The sequence below is a fragment of the Sturnus vulgaris genome, chromosome 9 (genome assembly GCF_052056855.1).
Source record: "Sturnus vulgaris isolate bStuVul1 chromosome 9, bStuVul1.hap1, whole genome shotgun sequence".
NCBI lineage: Eukaryota > Metazoa > Chordata > Aves > Passeriformes > Sturnidae > Sturnus > Sturnus vulgaris.
In genome coordinates this window covers 15,967,853-15,993,302 of record NC_142251.1, presented here as the reverse complement: position 1 = coordinate 15,993,302, position 25,450 = coordinate 15,967,853, and the positions used below count along the sequence as shown (strand labels likewise).

The window sequence follows — 25,450 nt, the reverse complement described above, 5'->3', positions numbered from 1 at the left end:
CGAGTCCTGTGCTGAAGGGCTTTGGTTTTGCAAAGACCAGTTTTTGTGGTTTCTCCTCCTCTTTGGCCTGACGCGCTCTGCAAGGCGGATTCGAGACAGAAGGGAGCTGATGACACCATGCAGGTGTGCGGCGTAACAAGGCAAGCCCACACAAACCAGCGGGCTTTGTGTTCGCTTCCGTCAGTCCGAGCACGGCCTGACTGCCCAGGGCTTCCGAGTCACAGCCGGCCCGACACCCGCGGCTCCTGCCCACAGAAGCGCCCGCTTCTTCTCGTCCTTCCGTCAGCCCACGAGCAGGCGACGGCAGGAAGGAGGAACTAAACTTTTCTTCCTCTGTCGGGGAATTGGAGCCAAGAACGTGTTGTACCCCATGTACTTCTGTGCAAACTTGGGGCAGTTTTGTACATGCTTGTCTTCTGTGGGAACTCACGAAACTACTGGAGTGTGCAGCGGAACCGGAGTAAGGCCTGGGCCGGCATGGCAGGCTTTGTGCAGAGTCTGCGGGCTGCTGCCTGGGCAGAGGGGAATGTTGCAGCCCTTGACTCGCAGCCCGGCTCCCTGCTGGCACACAGCCCCGCCGTGCACCCGCACCGGCAAGGAACCACCCCGCTCGTGAGCCCGTGCCGGCACCGGCGAGGAACCGCCCCGGCCGTGCGCCCGCCCCTTCGCGGCACCCGTAGGAGCGCTCGGCGGCCCCGCCCGCCGCCCTCGGGATTTAATAGTCGGATACTTTCGGCTGTGCTATCTCCGGCACTGTTGCAGCACCGCCGAGATGGCGTCCACCAGCCGGTACGGGGGCGGCCTGGGCGTGGGGGGCCCGAAGGAGCAGCGGGAGCGGCTCCGGCATCGCTCCCGTCCGCGGCACAGACAGAAGATGGCCGCGTCGCCCCTGCTGCCGCCTGGGGACTGACCGGCGGCCATCGCCGCCCTTGCCTGGCCCTGGTGCCGCCAGCTCTCGCGGCTCTCGCTGCACGGCGCACCGGCCCCTCTCCGGTGTTCTGTCTGTCGGGGCCGTTCTTGGGGCGGCGGGCGGCCGGGCCTCAGGGCGCCCGTGCCTGCTCGTGTGGGCCGGGCCGGCGGCCCCCGACTGAGCGGCCTCTAAGGGGCCGAGCTCGCCGCCCTTGCATCTCCGTGTCGCTGTTGCGGGGTAGCGCTCCGACGAGACGCTGAGGTTTTTTTGGGGGGTGGGTTGTAACCTGACTGCGGGGCTCCTCGTCAGCGACAGCTCGGTGCGAACGGCCACCCGGCCCGGTTCGTCCCCCGATAGCGGCTTGGGCCGGGCCTGAGGTGGTCCCGCCGTGCCCCACGGCCCGGCACCGCCAGGCGTGACCCCCGGGTCCCTGCCGCTCAGCACCGCTGTGAGCCGAGCTGCAGCTCCCTGGCCTGCCTCCACCTTATCGGGGCCGGGAGACTGCGAGTAGGCTCCCACCCTAAATCCGTACCGGCACTAGTCAAAAAAATGGACTAGACGGGTTTCGGGCTCTGAATTCTTTTCTCCTGGAGACGTACCGAGTTTTTCTTTCTAGTCGGAAAGGCCCACGGGTGACTCTGTAACTCTTGCTAAACCAGTCCTAGGATCTAGGAAGTGCTTCCGAGTAGTCTTGCTGCAACTTGGGAGTTGTTTGCTGAGATGGGCCTTTACACACGTGCCATGCATTTTCCTTCGCTGTAGGTGGCTTAGTAAATTGAACCCATTGCAAAGAGTATAGTATACATATATATAGATAAACAGAGTTAAATTGCGATGGGAAGACAAATTTTGCAATGTTTTACGAAAGTAAAGTCTGAAACAAAACACTGTTGGTATTCTTTGAGGCTCCTGGATATTTTTTTTCCTTTTGCTTGGTGTGTCACTGCCTTTTGTGTAATGCCAAATGTCAGATGATTGTGAATGCTTTGTCAACAGTGTTGTCATATGAAACTTCTGGCTGGGAATAGAAGGAAGGTAGTTTAAAGCACTTTAATATAGTACTTTGAACATAATTTACATCTGAAGATCTTGTGCTGACATGTGCTTTCTGAAGCACATTAATAGCTATGTTGACTTTAAGTTTTGGTTTCAAGTTGCAGACATTTTTGTGAACAGTTAGTGGGTTGAAATGTTTGGGTTGTTTGTATTCTAGACTCATCAGAAATATCTAAAAAATGAAAATTAAGATGGGAAATATAGGTTCGGCTGAAATAATGACAGAAATAATAGTGGAAAATGGAGTAACTCGGCAATTATATTTGGAAATTTTTTACAATTGAAATAATTAAAAATTGTTTTTTGGTTTAATCTAATGGAGGTTAGTAGTCATGATAAATTTTTTGGGATCAGCTTCTGTACTCTTGTGCTTTTAAGCTTGAGCAAAGTGGCTTTGTGGATTACATGGATTCCAATTGTAAACACTTTTTACTCCAATTTTAAAATAATTTGTTTTAGTAGCATTACTGACCAGATATTAATATGCAGTATTTGCTTTCAAAACATTTACTTAGAAACAATTGGTTGTTACTTTAGTCGGCAACTGAAAGCTGTTGTACTAAATAATGCTAATGCTTTATGGGAAGTTGTAATTTTTGAAGATCGATGGGTATGAGAGAGATCCCTATTATGAGAACTTCTTGTCATGTAATTGCCTTACGAGCTGTTTATTTTTTGTTAAGATCTCACTATTAATTGCTTAATTTAAAATGGAATTTATTCTTTGAATACTTTAAAATAAACCAGTGTTTGGATTGGGAATTTTCTAAACACACGTTGTATGTGCACTACTTCCTGAGTTAAGGTAAATAATACTGTTCTGAGTTGAAGTAGTGAAAATGCTCATTTGGAATGAAGAAATCACCACTAACTTCTTGGGAAACTTTATTTAGCAGTAGTTTGTGAGGTACATTGCATTTAACCAAGTCTGTTATGTAGATTTTTGGTGATTTGATTTTGGTATAAGATATATTATGAGAACTTGAATTTAAGGTGAACTGAAGTCTTGATTGTCAAATGCAGAGTTACAGCATTTAAATAAAAAGTGCAGCTCAGGTAATCAAATTAATGTTCTTGAATTTAAATCCTTAAATGTGGAATTACTGAAGTGTTCTTATTACAAAGGAACTCTTTTGCTTTCGATATGCAGCCTGCTTGTTTAATAGTAATGAATACTTCTCATTTGTTTCTTAGTTTGGATGTACTTCCGAGGGTGACTTGCCCAAATCATCCAGATTCCATTTTAGTGGAGGATTACAGAGCTGGTGATATGATTTGTTCTGAGTGCGGGCTAGTAGTCGGTAAGTAGTTATTAATGTTTTTATAAATTACTATGTAACCTAAATGGTGTGGGTAGGTTTGCTGTCTTGATGCCGAAGTGTGGGTGGTAGATTTGATGGAATTTGTTTGTTTTTGGCTTTTTTTTTTTTTTCTTTTTTGTTTTTTTGTGACTATCCATTTGCTAAAAGTTTGCTGTTTTGAATAGCCTGTCTTCTGGTAACTTCTTGCACTATGAAAAGAATTGAACCCTCTTTAAAGACTGAAAATTTAAAATGTGCTGTAATATGAATTAGAGTATCATGTTGTCCAGTATTCTGTATTTATTCATGATTCTTCTTTCATCCAGGAAAGTATAAGAGTTGTTATAAAAGCTCTCTGCGAAATAACCTGCTTACAAGAGAAAAAAACCAACACAATACAAAATCAAGCCCCAACCAACCTCAGTTTCCCAGTAGCTACAGGTTATCTTCTGCCCTGATTTATCTTTATATGGATGCCAGCATGTGTATTTGTTAATCACTTCTCCCAAGGCTTTTAAGATTTATCCTGAGTTTTCCCACTGGAATTTTTTGGAGCTCTTTTACTTGGTTTATATAGCAGCAACTTCACAGACTAAACTATATTTCTAAGTAAAATGGAATATTTAAAATGGAAGGCCTGTTAGGCATTGTCTTTTGTTTGAATGAGAAAGAGGAAGTTGTCACAGAACCTGCTGCATATACATTTTTATGTATCTTTTCTAGCATAAGCATCTTACATGCACCTTACTGTCTTTATTCCTTTTACCATGGGGAAACTTTCCATGCTTGTATTATGATAATCCTTTAAACTTCATTGATTTCTGTTATTTTTTAGGTCATTATGTGAAAAAAAACCCCCTTGAGGATGCATGTTTGGGTGATTCATACAGTGGTGCTAAATATTTCAGATTGTTTATATCCCTCTTTCCTAGACTGTGGTGATTGTGAAAGTAGTACTAATTTAGCTAAGCAACTGAAATGTCTTTTTATGCAAAAGCAAACTTCTACATAAATTGTCAGAGTAAATACTAAAATTTTTAAACTTTAGTACCAGTTTCCTTTAAAATAATGAAACCATTTAAAACCTCTAAAGGAAGGGTTATACCTGCTTTGTTAAAAAGGACTGGTTTAAATTGCATACGTTCTGCTAAAGGTCAATGAATCAAATGAATTTGCTGGTTAAAAATTCAAATGTCCACAGCAGTATTTCCTACTGAAATATGATAGCAAGCTGTTAAGTTACTGCTTAAAAATAGTTTGGTGCATGTTCAGCTCTTTGTGTGGCTGTCATAGAGATGGAGCAAAAGTTTAGAAAAGCGGATCTTGGTCGGTTCATAACTTTTAAGATAGTTCTGGTATTGGGGGAAGAGGAAGAGCTTTCTTCACAAATGTAATTTTTTGGAACTTGGAATTTGTCAGAAACCTCACTTCATGTACCTTCTGTTACCTAGTCACAAGGATTTCTTGCCTGAAGAGTTTGTCTGGTTTTTCTGAATTGGTAGCATTTGTGAATTTTTTAGTTCAAAATGTTAGGATTTTCAATGAGCAGGATCATTAGAAAATTTATAGAAACTATTTCTGAATTGAGTTTTTAATGTGTTTTAGTGCAGTTTACCGACAACATTACTGGTAGAATAAAAAATGTTTTTAGGTAAGCATTTCTGTGGATTTGTCCCCAAAAGGCTTTAATAGTGTTGTGCTGATTGTTCTCATTCTCTGTTGCATTCATTCAGCAATTTAGCTTACCTCTACATGTCCAATTCCTTAGCTAGGGTACCCAGCAGATAATTGGGAAAACCAATTAAATTGAAGAGTGCATGACTGTCTTGGGGTGACTGTATGATGCCTATATCCCCGAATCGTCTGTTCTGTTGGTGTTGAATATTAAATTCTGCAACTTTAAGACTGGTTCCAGGAGTGAAGGGGGAGAAGAAGTGCAGAGTTTGTTATCAGAGACTGCACTGCTCCCCCGCATTCCTGCTCACAGACTGTGTTGTCTGCGGTGGACAGAGAGAGAGCTCTCCTTTGCTCTTGGTTAGTTTTCTGGCTAGCTGAGGCAGAGAGGCCCCCTGGATTGTTTTTTCCCCTTTTCTGATTTCCTGGAACTGTTTGAACCTGCTCTGGACTGAAAACGCAGAAGAGCACCGGGAGCTCACACCTGTGGCCCACCGGGCCTTGCCTGAGCCTGGGCATTCCCCAGCACAGGAAGGACTGAGAACAGCCTGAGTGAGCTGGGCAGCCACGGAGAGAACTCTTCTAAATCTGCCATCTCCTTGGAACAGCGAGAGGTTTTGCTGTTTGATATTGTTATTTTTTGTGCTGGGAGGTGTGTTGCCTGTTGAATAAACAGTTTTCTTTTTTTTTTCCACTTCTCTCCAATTTTTTTTTTTTCCTAGAGGGGCCTCATTCAGAGGTTTCCTCCCAAATTTGTCCTAAACCAGGACAATGATTAAAGAGTAGTGTGAGCACTAAATACTTTCTCACCTGGTCTGATAAGAAATGTAGAGAAGGTGTAAACCAGATCCAATCCTTGATGTCTGTTTTCTGGAGATGCTTGTGAAGTAGAGATACTTTAAAGGAGTGAAGACAAAACTTAGTTTTCATGTGTTCCAAATGCAGCTTTTCTGTATTTGTTGCAGATTCCATGAGACACGTTCCCCTTAAGAGAAGAACTATTTCATTTCCTGTTTTTACATAGAAAAGTTTTGTTTCAGGGCTTGCATGCGTCATGATCACATGTGAGCAGAGCCCACTGAAAAGATATTTTGGCATGGACTAGAAGTTACTGAGATCTTTCAGTGAAGGGGATCATTTAGAACGATTAACCCCTCCCATGCAAAAATCAATGTACTGTGTAGCAAAAGAAGTGCTAGGGAGGTTTATTTAAAAATACTGATTTTTAGTGTCTGCAGAGCACTGCTGGTATAAATGGTAAATGCTGAATTAGTGCTCTTACTTTACTGCTGTGAAGTACATACTGATGTGACTTTACTTTTTTTTAAAATTTTTGTGTTTGCAGTTTAGCTGTAGACAGAGCTACTAGTCTTTGACTTAACTAAGAGTATTTGCATTTGATGTTTTTCTTGCTTGCTTTGGTAAAGCACTGAAGTTGCTTATTTGTAGAAAGTGTGTAAGAGTATTATATGTAGAACTGTGTTGCAGGATAAAGTTGCTGGTGCATAGATAGTTTTCAGGTTTGTAATCAGTTTTCTGGGAATTGGAAATTAAATCAGAATTATTATAAATGATCTTGCATTTATCAAGTCTGCAGTTGAAAGGGTAAATCAAAAGAAGCTTTTGGGGGAGCAGGAGGCCAGGCCAAGGAGGAGCTGATCTCTTTATCAAGTGAATTCCATATTTTAGGCAGAGCTGTATGTTGCAAGTACTACTTTTTAAAGGGATTTTTGAGAATTTTTTTATCAGTTGTTTTCTACTTAATAGATTTTATTCTTAGTCTCAATAAGATTGAAATTTAAGTTATATCTAGTATGCTTAGGGGTTTTTTTTTGCGCAGTATTTTCCACATGTTTGAAATAAACTGGAGTTTTGTTGTGCAGTATTAAAATAATTTCATCTTGTAATGTCATTCTCACTGAAGCTGGTGTCGAGTGTATTATTGTTTCAAAATACTGCTTCATTGTACTAGAACCTCTCATCTGCCTTTTCATTATTACCTTTTGTGGATTAGTTTGTGTTCTGTCTTTTCATGGTAATTATTTCCAACTTGTTAACTTTTCCTTCTGCTAATTGTTTTTTGCTTGAAAGGCACTTGGAGACCTAAATTACAATTATCCACAGAATTTTGATATTAGTCTGGATTGACATGCATTTGAGACTTTACAACTCTGTCCAGGTTTATTTGCTGTGACAGGAATTGTGGTTTATTATCCCTACTATTCTCCAGTCATTCTAAGCTATGTGCTACAGTAAGGGTTCATGGGCTGGTGGGAGAGTTCATGGACAGAGTTGTTAGGGCTTAGTTCTGTGTTCATTTAAAATGTTCACCGTATCTCATTCTCCAGAGTTGGTGGGAGGAAAAAAAATTCAAGAAGGTTTTTGAAGAACAGAAGCCTAGTAAATCTTCTTTCTTAACGGGCAGATGTTTTGCTTACTCCCTTATAGGCAGTAAAAAAGGCTGGGAATCAGCTGATAAGCCAGAGGGGGCTGAAGAAAGCAGAGTAAAAGTGGAAGACAAAGCACTGAATTTTCTTGATGTAGCAAGGTGATGATGTGGATTTCAGAGGAGGATAAGAACAAGTCCAGTGGCATGTACATACTGTGTAGTATCTCAGGGTAGCAGTACCTTTCTAGAACATTCCTTAACCTTCTATAAAGATACTGTCATTAAGTGTTGTCTTACCATGCAGGAGTTAAGCAGTGAGGAATTTATTTTCAGTGTATAGTGAGAGATTTTCTCTGACTCGTTAGCTCTGTCTGCTTCAGTAGGCAAGTGTGGCTGAGAGGAACAGTGCTCTTGCATGGATCTTTTCTGGGCAGCCTTCTTTGATAAAAAAGCTTAAGTCTGTCTCCAGATGTGAAGATCCTTGGACACATATAATTCGTTAAAGCTTTGAATAAGATTATGACCAATATTCAGACATTTATTCTGTGTTCTGTGTATACCTGGGTGTTCAGTTGAAGAATTTTAGGGGAAATATTCTATAGCCTGTGGTCAGCATTAAGGCTGTTACAAAAATCTGTCTGAGGATTTGTTTGGCTGATAATTCTGACAAGTTTGAGATTGAAATGGTGCATTGTAAATTCAAGTGTGGTCCATGAAGAATGGGTAAGATTTGACTATACTACATGTTTGGTTTTTTTTCTTGGCAGTATAATGAGCAAGTAGGAAGGAGTTTCATAATTGCCTCTCAACTGGCCAGTTCATTGCTCAGGATGTCTGTCATAGGGATAAGATTGATTTTTCAGAAAAAACAAGCAGCTATACAGAAGCAAAGAAACCTTTTTTTTTATCTGTTTGTAATATCCAGTAAGTGTGGAAGGTGCTTAAGTACTTCTGACTTGGATCCAGTAGAGGGCAGTTACATCCATAGGGAAAAATCTTATAATATTTGAGTGTATGTTCAGGTTTACTCCTTTCTGCAACTATTGTCAAAGTATTGCTTTAAAAAGTAGTCAAAAGTCTTTAGATATGGATATGTATTAGCAGCCTTTACATGCTTGGTGTCCAGACTACTAAAAAGTGTCTAACAGAAGATGGTCCTTGCAAAAAGACTCTTTGCATTCAGAGGAAAGCTGATTATAAAGGATTCTGATGCTTAAAGACATTCTGAATAGTTGACTCCTGCATGAGCATTCACGGATACTTTATACAGCAAATTTATAATATGAAGAAAGTAACCCACTTGCCTTTCTCAGCCAGCATTTCAAATAGTCTGTTTTAATTCTACCCCTTTTCAGCTTTAAAGGCAAAGGGTGATGCTTCTAGCTGTTGAGCAATAATGTTTGTAAGAGTGGAAACAGACTTCAGATGTTAAAAGTTAGCATCTTTTGTCAGGCTTTGTAAGAAGCACTGCTCTTAGCATGAAATTTCCTGGAGGGTGGTGGAGGCTTTCTAGTTAGTGGGTTGGGTTTTTGGCTGATGACCTAAGGTATTTGAGGGCCACTAATGCTTCTATTAGGTGAAGTATTAAATTTTTCTAGTAAGTAACAGTAACACTTTGATTCCTCCTATTTAGGGAGTAATTTTTGCTTCCTTTCCAGGCTGACAAGGTGATGAGGCAAATAAGGGCTAAAAACAGTCTGAACTTCTCTGATAGAAAGAGTCTCAAATTTTGTGATATGGGGTAGATCAGGTACAATATTTTTAATTGAGATTCTGTAGTTTGGAACATCCTTCACAAGTATTTGAGCTGTTAATCTTTTAAAGGCCTCAAGTCCTGGGGAGGTGTAACTTCAGCTAACCAGACTTGTCCACCTGATCATTTAACATTTCTACTCTCATTTGCTTCCTCCAAAATGATTATGCAAGCTGATGGCTTAGGAAGCCTGTAAGTCCTTTTAGATTTGTCATCATTTTGATATGCAGGAAGCTGCTAAGCCTTTGTTCTTGTAGCAGTCATTTGCCTGTGGTGCCATACTGTCTGTTTTAATCCATAGTTGCCTTTTTGTACTGGTGTGATGCCGTTGATGCCTGGCAACTAGTTAAAATAATCTGTGGCTTTTTTGTTTGTTTGTGGGGTTTTTGTGTTTTGTTTAGCATCTGAAGGCCTGCTTTAGTTGTTTTAACTGTCTTGTGAGTAGACTGGTGTTGCTGGTTGTGATGATAAATTTGTGGTGCTGACAATTCATTAAAAACAAGATAACTTTTACAAAGAATACTAATGTTTTACTAAGGGCTGGAAATTTTGTAGGAAAAGTGGTGACTGTAAAGTGATGTGTTAATTTATTTTTTCCCTCCCCGTGAGTTTATTCTTTGGTAACATTTAATACATCTGGTCCTTAATAGAAGTTCTAAAGCTGAAAAATGGAAAAAAAGATCATGTGCTAACGTTTGGGGCAGTATGTAAGCTATAAATAGAATGTGGAGTGGATACCTGGAGTACTGTGCCTAGCTCTGGGCTTCTCTGTACCAGGGAGAGACTGACTTGCTGGAGCAAGTCCAGCAGAAGGTTGCAAAGGTGATTTAGGGGTTAGGAGAGGCTGAGAGCTGAATCTTAATCTGACTCTGTTCAGCCTGGCTCTGTGCAGTTTCATGTCTTTGTGATTCTCCCCAGCTTGTAGTCTGCTCCTTAGTTTTTTCACTTTAGCTTGTGGCAGCACTTCATTACTCTGCTTAATAAGGAGCTGACTGAAACTTAAGTGTGTCCTATATATATGTTTAAATTTGGCATTGTAAAATGCTTTTAATTAAAAGTATTATATATGTGCTCACTAGATGGCAGCAGATTCCTTAACTAACCGTGAGAATGAAACATTCTCTACTAACAGTAGGTATTTTGGGATTTCAGAGTGCAAATGAACTTTTAAGACTGTATTTATGTTAAAATTAAAATATTAGTTAATAATATGCACAACTTAATAGAATGTACAGCCAACATTAGAGCTCTGAAAGGAACTTTAGAACATGCCTTCTCAGAAGAAGTGTTTCAAGAATGGATATGAAAGATTACATTGCTCATGAATATCATCATGTTTCTTGTTTTGGTTAGATTTCTTCAGTTTTAAGATATCTTGTCTTCTCATAACATAATGCAAAATGCAGAAGGAGAAGAAAATATATATGTTTTATGAGTCACTGCAAGTGGAGTGCAATGTTAAAATAGCTGGTATTATTTCTCTGCAAATACGTAACTGAAAACTCAGGACTTGCTGATTGAAAATATTTTCCTCTGAGAAATCGCTTTATTTTTTAGGGGAGGAGTAAACATACATAAATTTTGATGTATAGATGTTTCAAGCAAAGTTTTAAAAACTGCTCAAAATTCTGTTTTAATTTTTGAGTCTGACCTGAGTTTGCTCTTGCATTTCTGTAGCACATGCTCTTTGCATGTGTCATTTGTGAAGAAAAGTAACCTTGGCCTGAGGTTTTCTGTTCTGAGTAGCACTTCTGCATTTTACTAAATGAGCTTTTCAGATGATGAGTAATCTGAAACAGGGAAGTTGGCAGTGTGTTTGCACTGGAGCCTGTGTTAGGCTGTTAGACTGTATTTTAAAGAGAAGCTGAATATTGGAAGAGTAGTTTATGAAAAGAAGTGGAGCAATGGAGAAAAAAATAATCTGTTCAGAAAGATATCCGCCTGGAGATGCATTTCACAAGGATTTGGTCCTGTAAACTGTTGTTTTTGTATCTACTTCAGAGGAGGAAGCTGAGGAGATGAGCTCATCTGTTAGAGGAAAATCAAATAAAGGAGTCTGTAACTGTATCTAGTGAAGCCCTTTTGTTCAAAAGGACTGCATCAGAAGGAAGTAGCCAAGGAATATGTGGCCCCTTATTGCAGTTTTATGGGGTTGCCCAAACCAGTGTAATAATGTGAGAAAGCAGAGACAACTGCATAGTATACTTACTGGGAGCTTTTTTACTCTCATGTTTGACTGTTGGACCCATATTCCATCTTGTTTAGGAGGGCCAGTCAGTAGGGTATGACCTAGCAAATTCAGTTTAGAACTTGAAACTTGGTCCTGAGTTAAGATTTCAAGGTTTTCTTACACTGCTTTTTGTAAGACTAAGTTTAGTATTTTAAAGTTTTGCTTTGACCACTTGGGGTGGGGCTTAATTACATCTGTACTAAAATCACGGTTCCAAAGTGGTTTTTATGTATTGAAGAATTAAAGATGATAAATATCATGTTTTGTATCTTGTTTTTGTTTCTTGTTGAATGGGATAATCCAACTAATGATTGTAGCTGAATACATTTTCCATCTATGGAAACCTGTGGGCTCATTTGTTCAATTTTCATTAATACTTTTAGCTTGTGTCACACTTTTATAGAAGCCTTTTGAAAGATGGAATGTTCTGCCTAGGACTTCTGTATATTTTCAATGACACTGACAGTATACAGAAAACCTTCTTTTCTGCAGTAGCGGATTTCTTGGGAAAATGAAGATATTTGCATATTGCATGTTATTTACACCAATGCTTTATATTCGGTGATTTGTTCTACTTAATCTTTTCTCACTCTGAAATAGTAATCTCAGTCTTCTCATCTGTTTGTGATGTGTTTGTCAAAGCAGGCAGTGATATAAAACTTTTTTGTTAGAGCAGGAATGGTTCATAACTCACAAGAGGCAGATCCCTGAGTGAGTCATTTAGGTCATTCTCACTTGTGTGGAAAAATATTACATCATTGCTCTGTACTCAGTGTTCTATTTATACCATGCCAGAATTTTAAGTACATTTTGCTTTTTTTAGTTGCTGTAAACAGTATTGGGGGTTTGTCTAAAAGTAAAGTTACTGCTAGGCCATAGAAGGAGCATTACTGAATCAAATATTTACAGAGAGTCCAGGAGTCAGAGGAGCACACTGTCTGCAAAATTAAGCTTGCCAAGGGTGTGGGGATTGACCTTTGTAGCAGAGTAAAAGGCAGCACAGATCCATTCTATCTGTAACCCTGTAGCTTTTCATGGTTGGTTTTTTTTCTTCTCCCTCTTGGTTTTTATTAGAGCAGTAAATAAAGGTGGAGGCATAGTTATGAGCAGGTCTGACAGATATTGATGAGAACACCTTTAACCTAAAGTTACTCTTTTTTGTTGTAGCAATTTCTTTTGGTTCATTCACAACTTCTAATTTCAAGCATTCGTCTTACATAATTTTATGTTAAAAATTGAGTTATTCTGTCAGAATAGATTCCCCTTGTATCCTCCAGGGAATTCTGCAGTTGCATCACTCTGTCCACACCTTCTGCACTTTCTCCAGCTTCAGATCTTGTATTACCATTGTTTGCAGAGTGCTTTTTAATGTCTGTTTTCACCAGGTTAAATCAGCCTCTGTGATTTCATTCCAAGACTTCCATACTGGAAATTACGCAATCAATGCTACATTTTTGGCAGACATTTCTCTCATAACAAACATAAACATTGATGAAAGTGGGGATTTTTTCCTCAGGTTTAGCTAAGAAGGGTACCAGTAATTCTGAAGTTTCTTCTGGCATCCTGCACAGAGCTGTATTCTTTACTGCAGGACACTAAGAAAAGTGTTCTTTATGTGTTCTTTTGTGCATGTGTTCTTAAAAAGTCTATAGTATTGCTCTGGAGGCAACACCTTAGAGATGCAGCTTTTATCAGATCTATGAATACAATAAACTGCACTGAGTTTGGGGCTGGGGTTTGTGTTTTCTTTTGTGTTTCTATTTTTCCCCCCTTAGCTCCTATTGTTGTGTTTGCTGTAGGGCTTTTGCCTGTGTCAGAATGTTGGTGAGAATTATTTCTCAAACTGATGAGTTGCTGTAGGAAAGGTTTAGGTGGGTGTGAAATTGAGAAGACTGCAAGGAAGGTTGTTTCATTCAGAAAATATGGTGCTTTTCTTGTTTATTCTGAATCTGTACTGAAAATTTTCCAGTTACAACAGGATTGATTGTGTTTAAGAAAAAGTAGAGTATATATATTTTATGTTGATACTGTCAAGCATCATGAAATTGGGCAGGGTCAGAACTGTCTTCACGAACAAAAAATTGAACTGCAGAATGTCATTATGGTGGGTTAGAAGTTACAAAATTAATAGTATAAGGGACCTGGAAATGATGCAAGAGAAGTCATTTACTATACCTTAATGGAACTGTGCATTATAGATAATACATATGTGCACTATGAACATGTGGCAAATATGATAGAACTTGTTAAGTTACAGCAACTGACTGAGAACAGTCAAGAGACAGTCCTGACTTCAGCTTGAAATTGAGATCTTGATTCCTTTTGTGTATTGGAAGTGCCATGATGTTCTTCATGGATAACTGTAATCTATAAAGGTGACAGTTCCTGTGGTCTGGATGTGCTCCTTCAGTTATTTATGTCTTCTGTGCAGCTCTAATTGCATTTTTTTCCCACTGCTTTAACTAGATCCTGAACATTCTGGTTCATTGTCCTGCCTGTTACTGTTGTGTTTGGGAATGCCAGCAGTCTGCCTCCTTACAGTGCAGAGCTCAGGTGCCTGGCTTGATGTTTCATGCAGTATTTTAAAGCTCTGTGTCAATGTAGACTCTGTGTTGCTCTTTGTTCTCAGGTGACCGGGTCATAGACGTGGGGTCAGAGTGGAGAACGTTCAGCAATGACAAAGCAACCAAAGACCCGTCTCGAGTTGGGGATACCCAGAATCCTTTGCTGAGTGATGGCGACTTGAGTACAATGATTGGCAAGGTAACACTGCAAATACTGAATTTTACTGAGTGTTTTTATGCCAAATACCAGATTGTACATCCATAGAGAAACACAGGAATTTTTGAAGAGATTTTTGCCTGAACTCAACTATTGCATGTTTCATCAGTGTATAAAATGTGGCCCTTTCCTGGGGACAGAAGGAAAGGACCAACCATGGCAAAAAAACCCAAAAAAGTTTGCAGTGCTATGGGGTTAGTTGCTGCCCTTTGATATGTTGCTATAAATAGGAAAGCTGATGGTGTGATTTTAAAAGAAGTATACTTTGTCTTAGCAAATGTATTTGAGGTGGTTCTGAAATTAATGTTGAGATCTCAATAGCTAGTGCTGCCATTTTTTTGGTAGTGAAATCTGTATCAGATTCATATTGGAGACCTGGAGATCTCATGTTGTACATGTTCTTGCAATTAATGTTAAAGTACTAAATGTAGAATTCTTTCATGGTGTGAGCGCCCCAAATGGAAGTATTTAATCTACACTTGGATTGAAATTTTGTGGTGCAATCATAACCTGTTTCTCCTGAAAGCAAGCAGGACTAGTCACACAAATGCATTCCCTTTAATGACGTAGTGACCCAGGTAAGTTTTAATTGTTGTACTTAATTTTTTTACAGCAAGATCTAAATTAATTTTTGGGGATTTCATGAATGTTCCATGAAAAGAAGTACAGTTGCTGATTAAAGCATTTTTGCCACTTTGTCTTTTCTCAGAAATTTTTGTCCCAGTGATGCTGCTAGGATGAAGTGCCTAAATATGTTCATATAGGGCAGTATGCAGCATACTTTTCATCCAAGAATTCTTCAAAGCAAGGAAGTCAGCAAGTGAATACTGATGGGCAGCTAATTTTCCCTATTAGTGAAAAAGAAACCTTCTCTTTGAGAAATTGTCCAAGTAGATGGTTGTGTTTTGGATGACTCCAAGCATTGCTGCCTATCACATTTTTGAATTTTAGGTAGCTTTTGGAGTACATTCAGACTAACACATTTCTGCACTGCTCAATTAAAACATTGGCATTGCTAAGTGGCTCTGTGAAGCAGTGCTGTAGAAGTCATTGGAATTCTAATGCCAACTATATAGGGTCAGAAAGCTTGTAGTTCAGAGGGCTTGGACTTCTGTTGCTGATTTGGTCAGCTGTGATAAAGATCTATACCTTTTATAGATAGATGGAAAAATGGACTATTTGTGCCAGGTTCACATTGTTTCTTACTCTGGGCTGTGTAAATACAAGGTTTGTTTCTGGGACCTCAGTTTGATTCAGTCAGTAGAACAACCTGAGTTCCTTTAGAACCTGTGTGTTGCAAAAGACAAAAGACATTTCAGCTGAAGATAGATTTTTGTGTCCAGGTGATCAGTGACTTATGCTGATAGCCCCCTTCCCTTTGCAGGTTCAGATCCTAATTTAGAATAAAGAGGGGTAGCAGCCTTAGTGAGAGAATTAAAGACAGACAGAAACTTGTATGAAAAGTTTGTTGCCCATGAAAGCTCCAAACTTTGAGATGGACATTGAACTAATGAAAGTTTTGCTGTGAACCAGAACATCCCAGAATAGGCATGACCTAACTTGCTGTAGCAAAGAGTGCCATTCCATGAAGACAAGATGTGGGAGTGTTAGAGTGGCATGAATTGACCTATGAGAACTGAGTAAAAAGTATTGGAACTGCCAGGATTGTGTTGTGGAATGTCGAGGGGGCAGTCAGTCCAACTGTGGATACTTTATTTGCACAGGGAAGAATTGCAGAAGGTGCATTATTTTCTAAGGGAAGTTGAGAGTCCCTTTGACAAACCAGGATGTTTTCTGTGCAGGAGTTCCTGTGTTTGTCTTGCTAGTAAGCAGGAGCTCTAGGATGTCAGTTCATTGATGTGAGCTCTGTATAAGGAGGGGCTGCTTTTTTTTTTCAGTCGTTTGGAAGGAAGTGAATGGCTTTTATCAGAAGATGCTGAAGAAATCTGTCAATGCAGAAAGGGTATGAATTTTATTCATGCAGTCGCAAAAATAACTAACTCAAGGAAATAGTCTGTTTCTCAAGCAGTCATATGAAGTCCCTGCTAGCATTAGGCTGGCATGTGGATTGACCTAGGTGTACACAGTGGTTGAACACAAGTGAAATGGTGTAGTCTTGAAGAGGATAAATAGTATCTGATAGAGTACAGAACAGCCTTTGTGAATTCCAGAGAATTAAGAGAATGAAGCAAAATAAGATTATTATTTTCCTAGTTAACAGCAATTCTTAGAATGGCCAGGAGTAGACCCAATATTTGTGTGCCAGAGATGGCTTTAACCTTTAATGGGGACAGGACCGGGGCTATTTCTTTCTGCTTGAGGTAGGACTACAGATAATAAAATCTCTACAGCTGACCTGCTCCTCCCTCCCAAAAACACCTCCACTAGAAAAACCCCTAAAACACAACCTGTCTTGTGAGAAATCCAAAAGAGAAGGACCTTGATAGTTCTCATGTCACATCGTGTTAGAACTGTTGTAAACTCCTGGGAACTGTAGGTGGAAATGGAGTCTCAACCAGTTATAACAGTATTACTTTGTAACAGTAGAGGAAGAGGGTCAGTTCTGCTTCCCAGAGTGGTTTGTCTCTTTCTTCTGGGAAGGCAGGAGGTGCTTGTCTGGGGCCCCTTCCTGTGGGGGTGTGTGGTCTCCATGTGTTAGCAGCAGAGGCTGCTCTGCCCGTGCAAAGGGATTCATTCCTAATTGGTTTTAATGCTTGAGGAACCCATCTGTCTGAGGCAGCAGCCTGCATTGGAACAAAGATTAATTTGCCTGTGAAGAGGAGGGTGAATAGCATAGTTGGCAGTGGTGGAAGTGGTTTGAATTCCACAAGCAGATCTTCAGGATACTGGCACAGAACTGTAACTCTGAAATTAGATAACGTGTGCTGCAGTTGATCTGATTACAGTGCAGATCTATTGGAAGCATAGTGAAGTGTCATGTTAATTGTGACTTAACTGCCAGAAGGTTATAGTTGTTTCTAAAATTCTAACATAAAATTAAAGAAAAATAACTGAACAAGCAGCTTTTAGTTTTGCTTTGATATAGGGAACTCTTCTATGAGTCTAAAAGCAAACTAAGTTTTGTTTCCTATCTTATGGAAAGTCTTTTGTCACCTTTGCTAGTTAATTGAGTCTTTTTTTTTTGTTGTTGTTGTTGTAACTGCGACTCCAAGGGATTTTATATTAGTTGAACAAAGATCTAATGCAATCTCTTGGCATAGAATTCCTATCCTTTCATTTCATCAGATGTCTCTGAAGCTGGCTGTTGTTAAAGTGCATGGCCTGAATCTGGAAGTGCTATATTGATAAGCAGTGAGAGGTATCAGGGGCTGATGATGGAAAAAGGAGAAAGAGATCAGTCTGATAGATCCTATGAGCTGGTTGTACTGGGCAAGAAGACTGCTGGATCTGAGGGCATGTGTTGGTGCTGTGGTTAACCACAAATCTGTGATGTGGATGATACTGGTCACACTTAAACTTTCTGCTGCTGTGGGGAAATACTGGGGTTCAGAGCTGTTGAATGTAAACCTGACCTCCACTGAGCCCCTTCAGAGATTGTCACTATTTACTTGACTGCATTTTTTTCACTTCAGCTACCTTGAAGGTTGTTTCCAGGATTGTATCCGTGAGGTTTCTGTTCTGTTTGAAAGCCAAAGAGGTAGAAATCCTGACTCAAAGGCTACAACAGTAAACCACATGATTCATAAAGTCTATTTCATTTCAGTTAAAATTCTGTAGCTTTTTTCTTTTTCCATGAAGGGAAAGGGACTCCTAACATGGTTGTCAAGGGCTGAAGTCAACAAAGCATTGTCCCTCAAAGCTCCAGAAGGAAAGTAGATGGGACATTTAAATAACAAATGCAGGGAGAATTTCTGTGGTTTATGTAAGCAATTGAGGTGGAAGTGTTTTCCACCCCTTTTATAGTTGTGAGTTGTATATTGGGCATGGCTCTTGAAGAGGGCTCACATTAGCAGGGTAAAATCCTTGTCTAGTTTCACTCCACAGCACCTACTAGATGTATTGTTGTTTTTTTTTTTTTTTTTTTTTTTGGTTCTCCTTAACCAGTGGACCAGGGAAAATCTCTGTGGTGAAGGGGAATCCTTGCTGGCTCCAGGACAGAGCAATATTTCCTGGTAGTCTCTGTTATGAAGCCTGGGGACTTGCTGTTGTTTATGCTCATGCAGTTCCTATAAGCATTTGTGCATAGTACTGGTCTAGGAGGCCATGATATACACAAATGTAACACACTGCAGGAACAGAGGTATGAGGTATGACTGATGGCCAGCAAAGGAGAGCCTTTGGACCTGAGACTCCTGTATACTTTGGGCCAAGGGGAGTTCTGGCATAATTTTTGGATGGCAGGCCTAGTATTGCTCTTTGTGGCTTGAAGTTTGTTGTGCTTTATTCTTGCTCTTTGTTTACCTTTTCATCTTACTGGGAACCTTTGAATAGTTGGAGTTGTTCATCCAGCCGAGGAAGTAGGATTGTCTTTGGAGCAGCCCTCTGCTGTGTTAGTGCCAGGATCCCATCTGGGTGCCTATTTTGTACTAAAGGATGTTTGAAGTAGTAGGAAAAAACCAGGAATGGTTCTGGAATCTGTTGAAAGAGCTAGGGAGACTTGTGAGGAGGATTCTATGCCAAAGTCCTTGATTGCCACAGTGAATCAAGGTGTGCGAGTACCACAAATGTCTCAGCAGGGAGGGATCCACTGGGGCTGCTGGAAGTGGGGTGTCACTGAGGCCTTGGGCATGGGAAGGGGAACAGTGTAAGTGAATGGTCAAGAGCGAGTGTTACTGTCAGTCAGAGACCATGTATTGAATGCAGAAGTGCACCTGAGAGATTATAGAGTTAGAGCCTGTGTTAAAATAAAAGAGCAATTCCTAAGAACATGGGTCAGGAATGAAGAAACTGGACAGCTCAGAAGAAAAAGGTGATGCATGTTCTATGCTTTGTTCACTGTGTCTTTACCCCACTTTGTACAGCCTGACATCTCAATCCATTGCTGGGTATTCAGTTTGAGAACTGTGTGCAAGTGCTTGGCCAAGTTATCAGTCAGTCACAGATGAAGACCTGCTCTATGTTTTGGCAAAATGACAGTGTGGTAGTCGGTGTCTGTAGTGAAAGTTGGATGCCTCATCCCAGGTAAATTGTTTGAAGGTACCAGCAAGGAATAAATGCTTGCAGATTCAGGAAATCCAGGTTTCTGCACATGATGGAATTGTGAAGAAGTGGTTTCCACTTGAAAGAACTTGGGGCCCCTTGTATACTGTGACAGTGAGCACATATGTGGATAATATGAATTAGACATTGCTCTTCTGAACTTCCAGGATATGTTGTTTTCATCAGCTATCACTAATCTGATATGGCATTATTTGGTTAAGACTTGTTTTGGACTGCTGGCAAATTGAAAACCTTAAACATTTTAGACCCTCTTGGTTGGGCAAATTTGCATATTTAATAGAAGCATGCAAATTGCACTATCATTTGTAAGGTACAAGCAAAATTGTACCTTGGAAGCTTGTTTTGAAGTTGCCAGGTTGAATTTGAGGCTTTCAATTCTCTGAAAACCTCAAGCTTTTTTTTTAAGAGGCCTATGATTTTCCCATTAAGTCACAATACATGGATATTTCTGTTTTCTGATTAAGGCTTGCGGCCTCTAACAGGCACGGTATCAAGTTGGGTTTGGCTGGGTCATTGGTTTATGTGTTTTCTTTGCCCATGCCTTCACTATGATGGTTATCATTCTAGCAACTGGTCTCCAGCTGACCATAAAATTGTTTTTCTGACTCACCTGTCTGCCATAGATGCGGCCCAAAGGACACACGAGTTGCATAGAATATCATCCTGGACCTCAGCACTGCTGACAGGAGTATTGAGATGCATACATTGGCTATATATTATCTTTATCTTTTTGACTCTGTAACTATTGTTACATGAGGGAAGAAAAAGCCCCATGTAATCTGTGGTCTCTGGGAAGCAATTCACTATTTAAGACTGGTGCAAAATGTAGATAGGACCTGTTATGTGGAACAATGCTCCATTGAATGAGTTACTTTCAGTGATGTTTATTTGCACAACTGTTGGAACTGTTGCCTTGAATTAAAATGTATGAAGCTGGAAGATATTCGCTCTTGAAGCGAGCAGGAAGTTGCTTCTATTATTGATGATACGAATTTTTCTTTTCAGGGCACAGGTGCAGCAAGTTTTGATGAATTTGGGAATTCAAAGTACCAAAATCGCAGAACTATGAGCAGCTCTGATCGTGCCATGATGAATGCTTTTAAAGAAATTACAAACATGGCAGACAGAATCAACCTCCCTAGAAATATAGTTGTAAGTTCATGTCTCCCATCCTTAAATTGTTCTGGCATTGACTTAGTTAGCATAATATAATGAACACATGAATTTTTGATATTGCTGCTAATTAAATGGCCTAGAGTTAATTAAATTTCATCTTCTTGTGTTGAAGGATCGAACAAATAATTTATTCAAGCAAGTGTATGAGCAAAAGAGCCTGAAGGGGAGAAGTAATGATGCTATTGCTTCTGCTTGTCTCTACATAGCCTGTAGGCAAGAGGGTGTTCCAAGAACATTTAAAGGTAAGTTTTCAGTGATACAGATTCAGTTTTGCTCTGAAGGAGAGGTTTAGTTACTTTCACTGTAAGATTGGTTTTCTTATTCCTGGACTTTTTCAAATTAGTTGTTCTCAGCTGTAGCTCACCTTTGAGGGGAGGGTAGGAGAGTCTGTGGGAATTTGTTATATTTGTGGAGTAGGCTCTTCAGTATGGGGGGGTTTAGTATTTGAAAGTTACTTTGAATGTTGGTGAAACTTAAAAGGCATTGCTTTGATCAGAGGATAGTGGAGACTGTAACTGTATTTGATCCAGCAGTTCCATAGTAAATTTATGCAATTTTTCCCTAACAGAGATGCAACTCTCTAGCATTGAGTACCAAATTTCCCTTAGTTAAGTGAACTGTATTAATTAGTGCCTTATGATAAATCTGCACTGAGAGAAGTTTCACAAATGAGCTTATTTAGTGATGGTGGCCTTCAGGACACTGGCCTTCTTTGTGGGTCTTAATATATTGAGAATCAAGTTTGATTATTTAGAGGGGAAGCAAATGCTGTGAAGCCTAAGATTTAATTTATCCTCTTTTTTCAGAAATATGTGCAGTGTCCAGGATTTCAAAGAAAGAAATAGGTCGGTGTTTTAAACTTATTTTGAAAGCTCTGGAAACCAGTGTTGATTTGATTACAACTGGAGACTTCATGTCACGATTCTGTTCTAATCTGGGTCTTCCCAAACAAGTACAAATGGCAGCAACACATATTGCCCGTAAAGCTGTGGAATTAGATTTGGTTCCTGGGAGAAGCCCTATCTCTGTAGCAGCTGCAGCTATTTACATGGCATCACAGGCTTCTTCAGAGAAAAGGACACAGAAAGGTAAGACTTGATTTTTTTTTTTTTTTTTTTTTATTTTTAGTTTGCCATGTCTTCTTGAAAGAAAATTCAGTGTTACTGTAAAACTTGGATGAGGTCTGTGCAAACAGTGATAAGCTCCATTCAAACTACATACAGCAAGGAACAAACCAGGATCTCCCAGTCCCCAAAATGAACATGGAGTAATTGGCTACACTTAGAGTAAACTGAGTTCATTTTCTTCTGGTATTAGGAGTTGGATTCTTGAATGCAATGGACCAGTGCATTCAAATGATAATTATAAAAATAATAATTTAAGTTCACCTATGCTACTATTTTTGTGTGTCTACTTTGCTGCTCTGAAATACTCCAAACACAAACTAGGCAGTAGTTACAGGGAGCACCTGGGCTTTGGATCACATTGAATCTTTAATCATTCCTGCAGCCTGGGAATCACCTGCATTAGTACATAGTCCTTGACTTACTGTGAACTTATGGTAAAGATGGAAGGTATGGGATGGCAAGGCTTGTTGTGGATCAGGTAGGGACGATTCCCTGCTGGTAGAGTAGCCCATGGGGAGCCAGTAAGGAGTTCAGGGCTCTTGAGCCACAGAGCAGCATGGATCAGCCCCTGGAGTTCAAGAGAATGAGGCCTACAGGGCAGTAATGCCTGGGGAAAGAAGTTTGCTAAGGCTGCAGGGGGTAGAACTTGATGTGAGAAATGGATCCAGGTGCTCCACTGAGTTGTACAGTCTAGATCAGAAATGTTGAAAATGTAGCAATTTCTTAATGGAGAGTTCCTTTTGGATAAAGAATAGCTTTTATCTGTCAGGTTATGGTGTTTTTGTTCTGCATTTATAACTGCTTATGTCCTTGGAGCTTCCATCCTGTTGGCACTGTCCTGGGCCTGTGAGTGATCTGGAGCCCAGGAAGTTCAGTACCTTCATCCTTGCTGGTTGTGAGCTACTGGGTTGCATCTCTTAGGAGTGATTGTTAAAATACAGCTGCCTACCGTGGGCACCGTGGCTCTGCACTGCTCCAGTGTTTTCAGACAGTGCTGAAGGCTCCCTCATGCAGTTCAAGGCTTAAATTCCTAACTTGACTAACTCTTGAATAAAATTTAAGTTCGTGCATCTCAAACAAGTGTTCTCTCAGCTTGTTAGACAGTGGCCTCTGCCTTATTTATTGGTGCATTTTAAGGTAAATGTGTTTAATATTTAACTGAAGGTATCAGTTTTTGTCAGTGACTCAGTTTTTTGCTTGTTTTTTGCTTATATTTAATTAAAGCATAAAAATGAAGAGCCAGAAGTTGATAATGATTTGTTAAAATATTGCTGGTTACATGTAGCAGTTGCAGTAGATGTTTCTAATCACTTTTTTACACTCTTACCCCTCTGCCAATTTGAAATTTGTTATTCCACAATTTATAGATTAAGTTGAATTGTGGCACATAAGAAGACAGAGTTATGTATCCAAAATGCTAGTCACCACAGTTAAAACCATTTCTACCAGGCTTTTGGGAGAGTTGCAGGTGAAGCAAGTGTCCAGTGCCTCTTGATAAGTTATGTTTGTTGGTTTCTTGAATACAAATGGCAAAAGTAAAAACTAATCACTTCTCTGCTTTTTGTTGTAGAAATTGGTGATATTGCTGGTGTGGCTGATGTTACGATCAGACAGTCATACAGGCTGATCTATCCTCGAGCTCCAGATCTTTTCCCAGCAGATTTCAAGTTTGATACCCCAGTAGACAAGCTACCACAGCTGTGAGATTGCAGAGGGTTAATTTCTGTTAACCTCCTCCCCCCCAGAAAAAACCCAACAAAAACAAACTCTTTATTTTTGCCTATAATAAAGGATGTACAAAGTGTTAATATTGGGTCTTCGTGTTGTGGAACTGGAGGATATGGAGATGGAGCATAACTGCTGGAAGGCAGCATACATTCCAAGGGTAAACAAGCTCATTGTGTGGCATTTTGTATGTATATATTAGTGGAAGTAAATATTTAATAATTGTTGCAACAATTTTAATTTGATACTGTTGTACTTATTTAGATTTCTTTTGTAGGGATTTGGAGAATATTGTGTAATTCCCAAATAAACTGTTTTCCAAAAACACCATCTTGTGGGTATGACTGCAATGTGACATGCATGTACTGTTGTACATGCTGAGAACTGGAATGCAGTCCATGGAATGGTGGAGTGAGCTTCATGCTTGGTTACATGACTGCTTAAATGCTCATTTTCTGGACAATTTCTGATTTCTAGACTCCTCTAGTAGTTGTAGGGAGCTGTAGTGTGGGTGCCTGCACCCATAATGTAAACAGTTGCTGAAATGTCGTTCCAAGTTTTGCACAACTGTTGCAGAGTATTTCCAAACTGGTTGCAAAAGGAGTAATCCCTTCCTTGGCAGTGTCTCTGTGATTCTCACTGACATCTTTGCTTTTCTGCTGTGAATTGGATGTAATGACAAAGTAGCTACTGAGAAGCATGAGGACTCACTTTAGTGAATTGCTGGTAACTTCATGATGCTTAGTACTGTACAAAGAAAAGTAAAAAGTATTTCTAATACGAGTTTCTGTTAAATTTCTGGCCTGCCAGCCCACCCTACAGTCTGGCTGGCCTGTGGTTGTAAGTGAGCACTTGCTGTTTGAACTGATATGTCAGGTGCTGAGTGAAGGCCTGAAGTTGTTCAGCCTTGAACACTGATTGCCTCTTGACAATGTCCCTCTGTGTACAAAGCAACAAATGTACTTAACTCTTGTGGTTCTTGAGATTTTGTATCACAGGTGCAAATTCAGTTTAACCACACAAATGAACAGCTGAGGAGTCAGCTTGCTGCACATCTGGTCCTAAGCCACCCAGAGGGAAGGTTGAGTCCAGTGCTATAATTGCCAGTAGCCTTCACTTCTTTTTTGGTAGTTGAGCTTTAATCCTCTTCTGCCAGTAGATATCAGAAATGTGGAAACAACGTATTTTTCTGTAAATAAACAACAAAGGTTGTACAGTCCTCTTATACCACAGGAACTGTTAGTTGCAGCCATGAAAGATTCTGGTGCACATGTTAGAAGGGGTACACTCAGTAGCTGGGAGGTCATATATTCGTTGTCTGATTGTATTGCCTTTGATTTTTGTTGCAACATTTTCTATTATCCGGGCATTCCCGGCTTTGGTCTGAGCTACTCCACCTGCATCCTCTGTGGATGAAGGCAGGATGCTTTGAATGGACTGGGCCTGACCTTTAATGCACTGTTACAGCTTGTGAATGCAAAGGTGGAAATTGGTTTTAGTGTGAATGCAACTTTCCAGCATGGATCTATGGGTTAAATCTACTCCATGAAGGCTAAAACTGACTGAAATGTACATGGCCCTTACTGCTTATACTTAAATCCTTTCAGGTATCAGGCCTGAGTACTTGATATGTGCTGGGTGTTTGCAGTTGAAAGTGTTGTGTACAGCAAAGATTGCCTGGACGGGAATTTAAATACGTTTGTGCAAAGCTCTAAGTGCAGCAGATGGAGCACGGACCTGCAATCCTGCCTTGACCCTGCAGGTTCCACAAGCAGTTCCTGTATCTCCCGAGGTGTGGAGATGGCAGTAACTGTGCAGCACACAGGCAGAACTAGGAATCTGCTTGAAGGGGCAGGAATATTCGGAAGGCCACTGACTACTGGCTGCAGTATGCTAGTTAATGTGAAGCATAGCAGGAAAAAATATGGCCTAGCTCGGAATTCATTTTTAGGGAGCTCTAACCACTTCGGTGCTCCTGCCCGGCTGTGCCAGCCAGGCCAGGGGCAGGGCCCTCAGGCGGAGGGCGGGCTTTGGGCGCTCCGCTCTCCGGGGCTGGGCCTGAGGGGCGGCTCAGCAGCCGGCCCGGGAGCAGGCAGGGCGATGAAGGGCCGCATTCCCCTCACACAAGTGCGAGGGCAGGACCTCTT

General features: G+C 40.5%; 1 protein-coding gene across 2 annotated transcripts; it reads left to right on the top strand.

The window, feature by feature from the left end:
* The first annotated feature begins 683 nt into the window (after nt 1–683).
* Nucleotides 684–23,630, top strand: GTF2B (general transcription factor IIB). Of its 2 annotated transcripts, none has more exons than XM_014883990.2 (7): nt 684–789; nt 3,161–3,267; nt 13,943–14,076; nt 20,281–20,427; nt 20,564–20,693; nt 21,258–21,539; nt 23,149–23,630. In XM_014883990.2, exons 1-7 carry the CDS (start codon nt 773–775, stop codon nt 23,280–23,282), a joined length of 951 nt encoding a protein of 316 aa, XP_014739476.1. In that variant the 5' UTR covers nt 684–772; the 3' UTR covers nt 23,283–23,630. The 2 variants fall into 2 exon arrangements, with proteins under 2 accessions (XP_014739476.1, XP_088026065.1); XM_088169939.1 differs by lacking the exon at nt 684–789 and adding an exon at nt 864–1,668.
* Nucleotides 23,631–25,450: the final 1,820 nt, after the last annotated feature.

What these genes read in the sequence shown, in the direction of transcription:
- GTF2B (XM_088169939.1), top strand. Translation starts at nt 1,631, where the DNA reads ATGGGCCTTTACACACGTGCCATGCATTTTCCTTCGCT. An exon ending in ACCTCCCTAGAAATATAGTT is followed by an intron (nt 20,428 to 20,563) that starts GTAAGTTCATGT and finishes CTTGTGTTGAAG; the next exon opens with GATCGAACAAATAATTTATT. An exon ending in AGAGAAAAGGACACAGAAAG is followed by an intron (nt 21,540 to 23,148) that starts GTAAGACTTGAT and finishes TTTTTGTTGTAG; the next exon opens with AAATTGGTGATATTGCTGGT.